A 13,290-nucleotide genomic window follows, 5' to 3' on the forward strand; every position below is an offset into this window, starting at 1 on the left:
GTGGGAGGCTCTTGGGGGGGTACAAACGTGCCTGATGTGGGTACGTCAGGGAGTGGCTGATGGCTGGTGCTGGGAAGCAGAATGGGATGCTCCTGGTGGTCATCCCCCTGTGCTGGGCACTGGTGGGGTTCAGCTCTGGGCCCCTTGCTCCAAGAGAGACATTGAGGTGCTGGAGCGGGGCCAGAGAAGGGCACTGGAGCACAAGTGTGATGAGAAATAGCTGAGGGACCTGAGGCGTTTAGTCTGGAGAAGGGAAGGCTCAGGGGGGACTTGATCGCTCTCTCCAACTGCCTGAAAGAGGTTGCAGTGAGATGGGTCAGTGTCTTCTCCCAGGTAAGGGACAGGAGAAAAGGAAACAGCCTCAAAAGCTGCACCAGGGCAGGTTTAGGTTGAATATTGGGAACAATTCCTTCCCCAGAGGGTGCTAGGAATCTAGAACCTCAGTTTTAGGAGAATTTCTTCCTTCTCCAATGAACTTTGGGTTGAGGGAATCTATCCCTGTTTCCCAGGACATACTTAAGCTGCCAGCATGTGGCAACATCCAGATATCCCTCATGATGTGCACGATAAGCTCCAGAGTGAACACACAATACCGGTTCAACACAAAAGGCCGTTCTAGTCACAATCCTTAATCCACCACGTACAAAGAGAGGTTCAGGATGAGTCCCTTGCACCAGAAAGCAGCAGTTTCAGTGACCTGGAGATGCAAAATAGAATTTGACTGAAAAAAAAACAGACTAAAGTAAAAAGGCAGCATAAACTTGAGCAGAGAACATGCTTTATTGAGAAGTAGATACAAGAATAGCACATTCTACCACATCATGGGAACAGGGGTTAGCTTCTGCACAAGAATGGCCTTCTTCCCTGCTCCACAAGAGAACTACTTTGTTGGATAGTTTCAGGAGTATCTTGGAGTTAGTTACAATACAGGAGCAAAGGGCACGAGACAGCAAAATTCAGTAATGCCCACAAGGTCTACACCATGTAGAGGATCTTTTTGGAGGAGGCAGAGAAAGGCAGACAACCATCGGGAGAGCAAGAGAGAACTTTTCCACATCAGGATGGGCAGTGGTTAACAGGAAATGGCTCCTATCTACCAGTCCATTGCGAGTGCTTCATTTCAGCCACCATTCCATGAGGAAGCACTGGAAGGTTTAAATGAAATCAGCACTATATGATGCTGCCGTTGTCTACCCCAAGATTGTCTCCCCCCCGCTTTTAATCATGCTGGAGCCGTACAGGAAACTTGTGGCACAAGAACAGTGGTTATACTTGAAAGCCATTGTATGAGTTTCTTCCAGTGGTGCTGATGGGAGAGAGGAAGTAAAAGCTTTTTTGTTTTACAAAGACAAACAAGGATGCACTGTCAGAGAAGCAAACCATCCACACAGCTAACTGGAGCTGCCACTGATGCACAGAACGGCCACTGTAGGCAATCCACCAACTGATGAGCTTGGCATCGTAGAGTTTCTGTGGCTGTTTGGACAAGGCTAGCAAAAAATCTGGCTAAAGATTTTATTTCTTCAGTGTAGAGGAGAAAATCCTCTCCAATACAACGAGACCTGCAAGTCGAGACTGCTCTGGGAGAAGTATCTCCAGGGAAATATACTGAACAGGCTGTTTCTGTGTGAAGGATCCCAGAGAGAAAGCAGGAAAACCCAGTAACTTCTAATCCAAGAGGTCTCTCCACTGCAGTAGCTCCAGGAGCGTACACCAAGAGCAACTCTATGAAACATCTCAGGCCTTGATGTTCTCACACACTTGGCCTTGACTCCTCCAGGGTAACACTAAGAATCACACCACTCAGTTACAAGATAAGCAAGCTTCTGACTGTACAATATTAACTATGTGAAGCCCTGCTATATTCTATGGCAAACACTGCTGAAAGAGGTGGTATGTTACCTTCCTAAAACTATTTGATACATGGAATGGAACAGTCCATCAGACTAGTTAAAAATGCTGAAGTCAGTGTAACTACAGCTTGTTGGAAAACCGGACTCTTCCCAAACAAGCAGTTTTAGACCTTGTTCCAAAGCCACAGAAGTTATCTCCATTACTTAGAATGCAAAGAACCTGAAGGAAGAAACAACCAGATTATAGGACACAACACAACCTCATCGGAATAAGAACATGAGGGTAAGACCAGTGACTGGACAGGTACAGTACCAGATATCAGAACTCCTTGGGCCAGTGCTGCTCGGAGCTTCGTTTGGGTCCTATACAGATCCAATCCTTGCAACCTCATTGAGGCCGAAACATAAAGTTCCTCAGAACCAGCGTCTGTGGTGTGCACAAAAGATCTGGGCCAGAACAGTACCAAGGGGAACTGATCTTTCAGGAGGGTACTGTACCAGCCAATCACAACAGCAACAGATACAACAGAGATCCCTAGGGTAATTCCTACTGCTGGGGTTCACTGGCTTCAGGAGTTCGAGGCAGTTAAGTTCCCTTTGGAGGGGTCCATTTCAAACAGCTGGGATCCATTATCTTATTGCTGTTGGATCTTTTTGCCTCTTTGGCTATCCATTCATCAATCAGATCCTAAGGAAGAGAGCATAAAAGCACAGGATACAACAAATCCACACCGGAGAATTATCCATGGACCACCACCACCCAAGTCCACAAAGCTGAAGGTGACAAACGGCCTACAAACTGCTTCACGTGGCAAAAGCAACATTTCCTCCACAGTGCTTTCTAGAAGCCCTTCCAATCACACTGATGAGGCTACTTTTAGCTACAAAGTGAAGTCTCAAGGAGGAGAAAACACAAAGAAGGTGTCATGTTTGGGGGTTTATAAACCACTTGTTTCATGTGGTACAAACAGGACTCATTCAGGATCCCATTCCTTCAGGTCACTTCATGTCATCCATCTGCCCAATAAGGGCCAGGCATTATGAGGACCATTATGGGAATGTTGATCCATTGCTCCCCTGAGAAGCTGCTTACCCAATGAGCAACGTAATTCCACACATCAGGAAGGAAGGTCAATACAACATATTTCTACACTACTGAAGCAGCAGGTTGGATACCCATGTATGTTATCAGTTACTGCATCTGACAGTTACAGTGCTCCCCCACTGGAATGAAAAGGCTGGAAAGCCCAGCACAGTGCAAAGGAAATACTGACTTCAGCAGGTTTGGGTGAATCTAACAGCTAAATAGAAACAAAACCACTGAGCTGCAATCACAGATCTTACCTGTCTTTTGAGGACCAGATGTTTGCCCTTCCAGTACTTGAGCATCTGAAGCGCCTGCAACGTGCTCACGATGTCGACAGGGTTTACTGCAGTCTCCTGGCTGATTTCTGCAAACCAGGATCAGTTTATGTTGGAGCAGAAACACACATTCCTCCACCTGTAACCGGTAGTTTGCAACTACAAGTTTTCTGCTCCTCCTTTTGAAGTGATCCACCCAAAATGCCCTGCACATAGCAAGGAGGTACATGCAGGATTACTGCTGCTGCTGCACTCGGGACCCTTTTGACCAACCCGGTTATCTGTAGCACTGCCATCCAACTTGCCTTTGCTTGATTCACTCTTGAGGACTGACCAACGGCAAGAAGCTTGAAGAGGTGTAGGCTGTGGGTGCAAGCCACACAGAGGTGTACAGAAACAGCCCAGCTCACCCAAAAACTGAAAGCCAGCCTAAATGATTTAGTGATAGTAATTTTAGCATCCAAGTTAGTACGGTGTAATCCTCTGCAGTGCTTCTGAAGAACTACCTTGTATCTCTATGAAATGCCACGTACATAACAAAAATGCTATTAAAAGAAGTCCAAATAGACTGAGTATTTTTTCCAAAGCATTTGAAAGCCTTTTTCCTTTTTAAAACCAACATTCTGCTCTACAGACAGACAAAGTTCTTTGCTGCATCTTTACTAGAAATGTATTTTTTAACAGGAAAAGGCAGTAGATGCTTTCAAACCTCTGCGAGCTGCATTAGCTTTAGCAGTGGCAGGACTGGAAAGGAGCCATAACCTACTAGAGGAATACTCCACTAACTGTGCTGCTACACAACTACCTGCCTCAGATTTGAGGAAAATGAGTGAGATGCATAGTTGTGTTCCTGAATCAATTCACAACAAGCTACTTAGCTTGAAATCATACCTTTTATAGAGATCTCTTTTCCTTGGAAGTTATGCAGGTAACGAAGGAGAACTTCCTTCCAGTAACTACGGTAGCTGATGAGCCCTAAATCAGACAGAGGGCGTTCTGGAGAGCCAACTTTTTCTTCTACTTTAGAAAGCAAATAGCCTGCAAAGGAAAGAAAACCTATTTATCCTTCCTCAACCACCCTCTCCTGACTCTCAGCCTCTTTAGCACATGCAGAAAACAGCTCTAACGAGAACTGCTCAACCACCACCAGAGATCTGTTCGATTCTTGGTGACAGAATGGTTGCAGAACTTCTCTCTCTACTTACTGAAGTCAATGAGCATTTTGCCATAGCCTTGCCTCATGTATTGAGGCATCGTCAGGATACAGGAAACATTGTAGTTGAGAAAAGAATTCTTCTCCTAAAAACAAGATGAGAGAGGAAGAACAGGTCTAGATCTGTACAAACAATGGGTATATCATAATCCCAACAGACTGAACAAGCCTGTGCAACTGATACAAACACAAGGTGGAAGGAGCAACAGCAGAAAAACCTGCCTAACAACAAGTAACATGATCATCCTTCAGCTACCAACCTGGCTCAGTGTCTCACTAAGAGCCATTAAATGGCATGTTTGGGGCACAATTTTAAGCCTAGGATGGCTGGGCAAGGAGTTGTACTGAGGAGCCAGTGACACTTTCACCACCACTCCTGTCATCTACCAGGTTTACGTGCAACAAGAAAGCAACAGCAGCATTAAAAGCACATGGTGTAAATTGAAATGTTCAGTCACCATCTTTTTTTTTTGTCTAAGACTTATTTGAATGTATTTTTCTTTACATTTTCTTTCTCCTTACTTATGCCTACAGCAAAGTACCTCAATCCCTGCAGCAAACAGTAAGAACGATTCATGCAGATCCAGCTTGAAACTTTATCTATTCCTAAAAGCAACAAATCCTGAGACTGCAGGATTGGAGGAGAGATTCAGTACTGGTAACTGGTGCCCTAAATCTCATTCTAGTGAGTAGTAATGCTTATGTATGTGTTTTCAACTAACCTTGGAGAAATATCCTATCAGGTGACAGCCAGTGTTGTCAGCTTCTGTCATGACATAGAAGAGGAAGGGTTCAACATCATAATACAGTGTTTTATGGTCCAAGAAAAGTTTGGCCAGCAGACACAGGTTTTGACAGTAGATCTAGAAGCAAAAGGAGAATAAGAGATGCCCATTTATTACAATGGAACATCTCAAGCGTGGACAAGACATGGGAAATGAGAGGAAAATTGTGAATCATCTGAGCAATGACGCACAGTCATTCAAACAGAGCAGCTGGGCCAGCGAACAATTCCATTTGGGATGAACCTTGGTAAGCCTGGCTTCCTAAGGGTGGGAACTGATGTCTGCAATATAACCTCTGCATGCCCAAAACATCACATCCTCAGCGAAGGGGAGTGGAAGACACAGAAATCTCTCCACTTGACACACACAGCTCCAAGCACAGCACGGACAACACATGGAAATGCTGGAGCACAGCAGGGCTGAGATAAAACACTCCAATAACTAAAGTATAACACAAAACTACTACTACTACCACTAATACTGATAAGGGAAATAACAAGGGGAGAGGATATAAAACCAAAAAGGGAAAAAAAACCTTCTAACAATAAACATAAGTGATGCACAATACAATTGCTCAGCACCCAGCCCGACCCAGGCAGTGATTTGGGCTTTCTGGGTGATTCTCCCCAGTTTCTATACTGGGCATGACGTGCTGTGGGATGGAATAGCCCTTTGGGTCAGGTGTCCTGTCTCTGCTTCCTCCCGACTTCCCATGCCCCTCCTCACTGGCACAGCATGAGACTGAAGAGTCCTTGCTCAGGGTAAGTGCTACGGAGCAGCAACTAAAACATCCCTGTGTTGTCAGCGTTGTTTTCAGACTAAAGCAGAACAACCCAGCACTGCCCCAGCTACTAAGAAGGTGAAAAAGAACTGTTAGAGCTGAACCCAGGAGAACTCCACACTCAAGAGCAGCCCAACCCTGGCAGTTTGGTACCTTGTTCTTTTTGCCATCCACTTCAAACACCGAAATGGAGCCTTTGCGGTAGATTTCATCACCCGGTGGATGTTTCCAAACACATTTTGCCTATGACAGGAAAACAAAGTTAGGGTGACACCCATGTTCCAAGGGCATAAAAGGTTACAACAGCTACTGGATATACCCAAGAAAAATGCAGTCTTCTCACCTCACCTGAGCTAATAACAGTCATGTTTTAGAATGTTTACAGGCCAACATGAGGGGCTGTTGAGCCTGGAGAAGAGAAGCTGCGTGGAGACCTCAGAGCAGCTCCCAATGTCTGAAGGGGGCTACAAGGATGCTGGAGAGGGACCTTCATCAGGGACTGGAGCGATAGGACAAGGGGTGATGGGTTCAAACTGAAACTGGGGGAGTTCAGGTTGGACATAAGGCAGAAGTTGTTCCCTGTGAGGGTGCTGAGGCGCTGGCACAGACTTTTCCTAGAGAAGCTGTGGCTGCCCCATCCCTGGCAGTGTTCAAGGCCAGGTTGGACACAGGGGCTTGGAGCAACCTGCTCTAGTGGAAGGTGTCCCTGCCCGTGGCAGGGGGTTGGAACTGGATGATCTTAAAGTCCTTTCCAACCCAAACCATTCCAGGATTCTGTGAGACGTAAAGGTGAGGAATCAGCTCTGCCCTTACCATGTGCCTGCGCAGTATCGTCTGGCTCTTCATGTACTTGAGGCAGAACTCACACATGTAGAGACGCCCCAGGCGAGCATATTCCTCTGGATAGGGGGAATGATACCATGTGTCCAGCTCGTAACGCCCAAAAGCGATGGTTTTAATCATATTGCTGCCCTCTGTGATCTGGCCCTGGAGCCGCAGCTTCTCCTTGGGAAGGAAAGAATGGATCAGGATTTAAAACCAGAAGATAGAGAGAAAGGATCCTGTTTATTTCCTCAAAGAAATCATTTACTTCAAGTCTTCTAAATTCCTCTTTCGGTGTGACCACATCTAATGACCCCTCCCACAGAGCTCTTCTCAGTCAAACACAGGTACTGACTGTTCCTGTCATCAGGAAACGTCTTGGGAATCAGAATGCTAGCACCAGGATCATGCTCCTCCTGCCATGAAAGCAATGTAACCTCCTTGCCACACTTCACGCTTCTTTCCTAATCTGTACGAAGAGGATACAGCCTCATGCTCTGCCTCAGCTATCCCAGATGCAACTGTCACTGGCAAGCACTGAAGTATCTTTTGGTTCATCTCTGGAGATCGAAGGTGGCTTTGGAAAGCACCTACAGAAACCTCAGCAACTCCATTCCTGTCACCAGCTGCTGTCAAGATGGCTTTTGGCTTTCGTTATGATCACTCCTCAGCCACTCTTTCAGCAGCTGAAGCTGTCCATTCTTCCACTGAAAACAAACACTCATTAAATGGGACTGGTACCAATTATTCCTCTTGCAGGCCCTGCAGCATTCATGACTGCAAACGCTGAGCTCCAGCTGCACTTCCAGCCAACCCTCTGAATGACTGACACTTCAACATGACCCCCAGTGGAACTTCACTGCCTTGGCTGGGCTATAGCTGCTCTTCTTACAAACTCTGCTTCTTTCTGCACAGCAACACCCAGAAAGCATTCACGTTTCTCACAGACATCTGCTCTGAGACACATGAGGAGCTCGAAGTCTCACCAGGTCCTCAGACGCCCGTGCTTGTGCTCTTCGGAAAAGCTCGAGGTCGTACTCACTGGTCAGGTTTTCAAGCAGAGGTTCCCTGGTATTGCCATAGGTTTGCCTGTGCTCCTAGAACAGCAAGAGAAGAAGAGGTTTTGCTGCCATGCTGCTACCAAGCTGTTGGATCTTGCAGCGTTTTAGCTGGGAATGTTGCAGGATGACTGGGAACACCACGCTCCCGTTTCGTGGTCTCACTGCAGACAGGAGGGAATGAAGGAATACAGTGATTGCTTTTACCATGTACTTTTCTTTTTGCTCCTTGCTTAGGCCCGAGTTCCTCTTCTTCCTGAGCTCAGCTACTTTCTCTTTGTATCGCAGCTGTCTCTCTGTTGGTGCCTGTAAGAAACCAGAGGTGGAAACCTTCACCAGGCTCCATTCCCTTCAAACATCCTTCTTCACCTTCCCACCCCAAAGGGCCTCTGTCCTGGCTTTCACTTGCTGAGGTTTGTTGCCTCTGAACCAAACCTTGCGCTAGTAAAAGGGCACTGCAGGTGCAATAGGAAGGTTTTCTTGCCTTTGCCAATGTCCCTCCATCCCACAAGACAGGGTGCACTCCTCAAGCCCTGCTTAATCACAGGGAAAGGCTTGGACCCGACTCATGAAGTCCTCATGACTCAAGAACTGAAAATATAATTCCCCTGGTTTTATTCTTTTCTATTTAGTCACAGTAAAATTGTAGTTTACAGTTCTGCAGGAATTCTTTAATCCCACACATCAAAGCACACACAAAAGATCACCCTGAGAACAGCTCCAGCCTCCTTTGTAATATTACTGGCCAACACCACCTCTCTGCTCTCACTAGCTGTCCCACTCTCTCATTTAAGGAATACAGTGAATTGCCCTTGCTGAAACAAACTGGGGACAATAAATGGGGAGTGTCAGAGCACAAGAGCTTATCTGAGAAGTGAAGAAGGGAAATCAAGTGAAAATCATTGTCAGTGGAAACCCCAAGCTGAGGTTCTTGCGCTCTGAACCAAGCAGCCACCGTGCAGGCCACTCACCTGGTGCCTGGTGGCGTGCCTGTTGTTGTCATCCTGCCGATGGGCCAGCATCCTCTCCTCAATCTGCTTGTCCCGGCTCTGTGCTCGCACCTGGAAGCCAAAACTCATCTGTCAGTGCTGCAGCAAACTCCTGTGAAAGCCTTCACCTTTTCCTTTTCCTGCTTAGATGAATTTTCGGAGTTGGAATTCACCATTTGACACACAAATACTGCTGTCTTGCAGCTAAAGACGTCAGCTAAATCTGTTAATTCTATTTCTGTTCACAAACGGCAGGTCTTGGCATTTTGTTCCAAGAAAGAAATGCCATAAAATGGTTTGGATTGGAAAGGACCTTAAGATCATCCAGTTCCAACCCCCTGCCAAGGGCAGGGACACCTCACACTGGACCATGGCACCCAAGGCTCTGTCCAACCTGGCCTTGAACACTGCCAGGGATGGGGCATTCACCACTTCTTTGAGCAACCTGTTCCAGTGCCTCAGCACCCTCACAGGAAAGAACCAAGGAAGATAAATAGAAGACTCCTTTACCTTGCACTCGTCTGCTGAGAGATTATGGTACAGTGGGCATCCCGATATGGAGAAGTGTCGCTCATGTTTTCCAGTCAGGTGTCCTGCAAGGATCAGGAAAAAGCCAACTTTTAACACATGATCATTACGAGGTTTCTGTTTAAAAAGGATCCCAGGTGGGCAGACCCCCCACAGGAGCTGTTCAAGGAGCATGCTCAGTCTATTACCAGGGTGACAGAAGGAGCACCCGTCATGGTTCATGGCACAAGCTTTCAGAACAGAGAAGGAAACTGTTTCAGGCCAACTGAAGAGCTGCACTGGTGGAGCAGCCAGGTCTGTCAGAGGTCCGCAATAGGTTGTGTCTGAAAACCTGCTTCTGGCAGACCCCAGCGCCCTACCTGCAAGAGCCTGCATCCTCCTCCTGTGCTCATCTCCTAACTTGTTCTTTACCCTATCACCCCCCAAACACTCTTTGCCAGAAAACACTCCAGGAAGAACATACCTGCAGCTACGCTTCATATCCCTTCTCTATACCCACTTCTCAGTAATACTTCTGATCCTAATTAAATAATAGGATGTATAATTGAATTGGGGGGAGTGGGGGGGTGTCAACACTTTGAATATCACAACAGGAAGGTAAAAGCCAACAGATTAATCCTGGAGCTGAAATTACCTAAAGAGTTACAACCAGGAGTGGGACATTTCATGTTGAAATTGTAGCTTTCATGGAAGCGGCGGCGCTTAGGGCGGTGAGACAGGTCACTTCCAGAATCCTTCATGGACATGTCCTTGGCAATGCTCTCATCATGGGATACATTTGGACTGGAGATATCAATATCAGATTCTGAGGAAGGGGCATTCCCGGTGGGGGTACGAGGTGGAGACTCATCGTGATCCGCTGCATTTTTAGTGTCTGAATAAGGATCAAGATGTTACAAATCTGCCTGAAAGAAAGCTTGCAAGAAATATATAAAGCACCTCTGGAGCCCTCTCGAACCCTCTGTCCTCAGGATATCGCCCCGTGCCCTCAGAGAGTGGAGTCACCCACTCCTCCCAGCAGCATGCTGCAGGTTTCAACGCCTCCGGGCACCCCGTGTACCTCTGTCAGAGAAATCCACCACTTGCTCAGTCTCTGAGCCCGATGAGCGCGTCTGCCGGAGCGGGTACTTCTTTGGGGTGACAGGAGTGGGCTGCTGCTGGCTGCGGGTCACCCTCCTGGTGGAATAGACAGGCTCCTCTGCTCCAAACGATGGTGGATTATGAACCGGGCTGGAATCTAAGGCCATAGAAACACCATCATTAACAGCCACAATAACCACTGCCAGGCAGTGCTTCCCCAGCTGATAGCTGGGTATCACCACAGGGTTCTGCCCTACCCCTCCCTGCTGCACGTCACCACAAAGACACTGATCTTCCCAGCTTAAATCTTTTGACACTTTTACCAACACTGAGGAATTTGGAATTGCATCAGCTTTCTCTGCATTTAATTACTTCATTATAACGAGGAATTACAATGCAGCTCCCATTTGGCAAGCTAGAGAGCATTCGTTTAGATAAGAACTATCAGTGCTTAGATAACCTTGGGGAATAGCAAGATTGCTTCTGGTATGGAGCTACATTTGGGACCCTGTGTGTGGTTTTGTGATCCTATACTGCTCATAAAACTATAATGTCTCCCCTAACAATATAACAATTACTTTTCATGAAAACAATGCTTCCATTACCTAGGAATATCATCCAAACCACCTTTCCTCTTTTTAAGACCTAATTCCCAGATGATCCATATATTCTGACCCGCAATAAAATTTGTTGCAAAGCAGGTTCTTGATCTAAGCGTATCCATGGAGCAATGGAAAGAAGTTATTATTTACCCTCATTTCCCCCCCCACCTTGCTGCCAGATGGCAGCTTATTAACTAACAGCCAAGAAATTAGTACCCCAACACTGAAAATGAGGAGGTGGAGACATTCAGTGTTTTCTCTTATCATCTGGATGCCAAAGTAGAAGTTCTGATTTCCACCAGCAGTGTAATCTTGAGATGATATCAACTCCTTTGTGCAATACACTCATGTAAAGACTGCGTTTTTACATTAATAGCAAATGAAAAACATAAACAGCTTTATTTAGGTATAAACCCCACACATTTAAGTTCTAAAGGTCAGGAATACGGAGCACATTGAGGTTCTTGTTGCATAAAGTATTTACCTTGAGAGCTCTGGCTGAGCCTGGCTGAGGAACGGGTCACACGGGCGGACCGGCGTGATGTGCCATCGCTCTCGGAGCTGTCCGTGTGCTCAGGGTCAGTGGAGAAATCAGAGTCCTCCGTCCCATCGGAGCTACTGCCCGCGTTCCTCTGCAACAGCACAGAGCCAGACATCAGCACTTAAACCTGCATATTTATTTATACTATAAAATACTCGACGCTACAGAGATACATTTAAGCTGACACGATGACACACACAGTAATAAATACCAAGCATTACTCTGGAGAAAACAGTTTAATGACTGAGGAGCGTCACTGCAAACTGACCCACCAAGACCACAGAACACCCCATTGTGCTTAAAGCAAAAGGGAAATGAAGTTTCACGGCTGGAATGTGGGCAGGACGTGCCCTGAGCTGAGCGCTCCGGCACCATCTGCCTGGTCACAACCACAGCAGCACCCAGCCGAGCGCAGGGGGTGATGGAGGACACAGACGGGCTCCATCCGGGCTTGCCTCTTCACCACTCGGCAATTCGGGGCAGCGCCAGGGGGGAAGCACGGCGGGGAACGCGGCATCCACCTCGCCCTGCAGCCCCGCCGCGCTCCTCCGCACCCTGAGGGCGGCTGGGCTCAGGACGTGGCGGGCAGCCACTAGCCCGCTCCCCGCCGGGACAGCGGGTGCCCGGCCCTCCCTGGGTCCCGCCTCGGGCGGGGGCTCCCCCCGCCGCGGCCGCCAGCCCCGAGGGGAGCGCGGCGGGGCCGAACCCGCCTGAAGGGAAGGGGCGGAGGCAGCTGCTGAGGGCCCCGCGCCGCTTTGTTTTGCACCCAGCGGAGACGCGCCCGTCCCGGCCAATCACAACGCGGGTGGGAGGGGCCGAAAGGGACGAGCAGCCAATGGGCGCTTAGACAGCGAAGAGGCGTAGCCGGCGGGCCTGATTGACGGCAGCCGGCAGCCTATCAGCGCCAGGCTCGCGCGGCTGCAGAAACATCTACGCAGCGTGGGGGAAGGGAGAGAGGGAGAAACAAGGCACGCGCGGGGAAATGACCGTTGGGGGCGTAGATGGGCAGGCGCAAAAGCCAATCAGCTGCTAGTCCGGCGAGGCAGCCCGACCAATAGGAGAGCAGCTCTCCCACTGCGTGCCCAATCGGAAAACACAAGAGGCGGGCCGCGCTGCAGGCGCGGGGGAGGGGAAACGGTAACCGTTGGGGGAGATGAGTGACGAGCAACGAGACCAATCAGAGCGCAGCGTGCCTGCGCGGCAGCCAATCAGAGCGCGAGCGGGGCGGGCGCTGGGGGCTGAAGGCCGCTATTTTCCCCCCGGTTTTGTGCCCGGGAGAGGCAACGGAGGGGGTGGGGAGGAGGGGGAAGCTGCGGCCTGAGCTCCCGGTTCCCCCGCCGGGTCCCGCCTCGGTTCTCCGGCCGCACTCACCTTCCTGCGCGGCATCCTGGGCGGGGGCAGCGAGGTTGGCTGGTCCCCGGTGCCCCCGGCCCGCGAAGCGGCGCTCGCCGCCGTGTTAGCGCTGGCGGGCTCCGTGGTGACAGCCGTGTCTCCCGTCCTGCGGCACGTCTGCTCCGGCGGCGCCAGCCCGCTCCCGCCGCCGCCAGCCCCTGTGCCCTGCTCGGTCCCTCACGCTTCCGCCGGGACACGGTCCACACCCCCCCACACCCCCGTCACGTGATCCCCGGGCCAGCCTCACGCCAGCGGGCGCCGCCATCTTTGATTCGGGCAGGTAT

General features: G+C 49.1%; 1 protein-coding gene across 3 annotated transcripts; it reads right to left on the bottom strand.

Moving 5' to 3' along the window:
- Window positions 1-756: 756 nt before the first annotated feature.
- Window positions 757-13,219, bottom strand: KAT7 (lysine acetyltransferase 7). Of its 3 annotated transcripts, none has more exons than XM_030508601.1 (15): window positions 12,986-13,219; window positions 11,558-11,705; window positions 10,452-10,628; window positions 10,026-10,265; window positions 9,374-9,456; window positions 8,846-8,935; window positions 8,082-8,180; window positions 7,803-7,913; window positions 6,808-6,999; window positions 6,148-6,237; window positions 5,151-5,291; window positions 4,421-4,514; window positions 4,107-4,253; window positions 3,198-3,304; window positions 757-2,541 (listed from the first exon to the last, which is right to left on the bottom strand). In XM_030508601.1, the coding sequence occupies exons 1-15, from the start codon at window positions 12,998-13,000 to the stop codon at window positions 2,440-2,442; spliced, it is 1,836 nt and encodes a 611-aa protein (XP_030364461.1). In that variant the 5' UTR covers window positions 13,001-13,219; the 3' UTR covers window positions 757-2,439. The 3 variants fall into 3 exon arrangements, with proteins under 3 accessions (XP_030364461.1, XP_030364460.1, XP_030364459.1); XM_030508600.1 differs by lacking the exon at window positions 12,986-13,219 and adding an exon at window positions 11,887-12,345; XM_030508599.1 differs by lacking the exon at window positions 12,986-13,219 and having other exon boundaries at window positions 11,558-11,744.
- Between the last annotated feature and the right edge of the window lie 71 nt (window positions 13,220-13,290).

This window comes from Strigops habroptila, chromosome 19, assembly GCF_004027225.2.
Source record: "Strigops habroptila isolate Jane chromosome 19, bStrHab1.2.pri, whole genome shotgun sequence".
Taxonomy (NCBI): domain Eukaryota; kingdom Metazoa; phylum Chordata; class Aves; order Psittaciformes; family Psittacidae; genus Strigops; species Strigops habroptila.

What these genes read in the sequence shown, in the direction of transcription:
- KAT7 (XM_030508599.1), bottom strand. Translation starts at nt 11,729, where the DNA reads ATGTCTGGCTCTGTGCTGTTGCAGAGGAACGCGGGCAGTAGCTCCGAT. An exon ending in GGCACGCCACCAGGCACCAG is followed by an intron (nt 8,181 to 8,845) that starts GTGAGTGGCCTG and finishes GGTTTCTTACAG; the next exon opens with GCACCAACAGAGAGACAGCT. An exon ending in AGCAAAAAGAAAAGTACATG is followed by an intron (nt 7,914 to 8,081) that starts GTAAAAGCAATC and finishes TTGCTGTTCTAG; the next exon opens with GAGCACAGGCAAACCTATGG.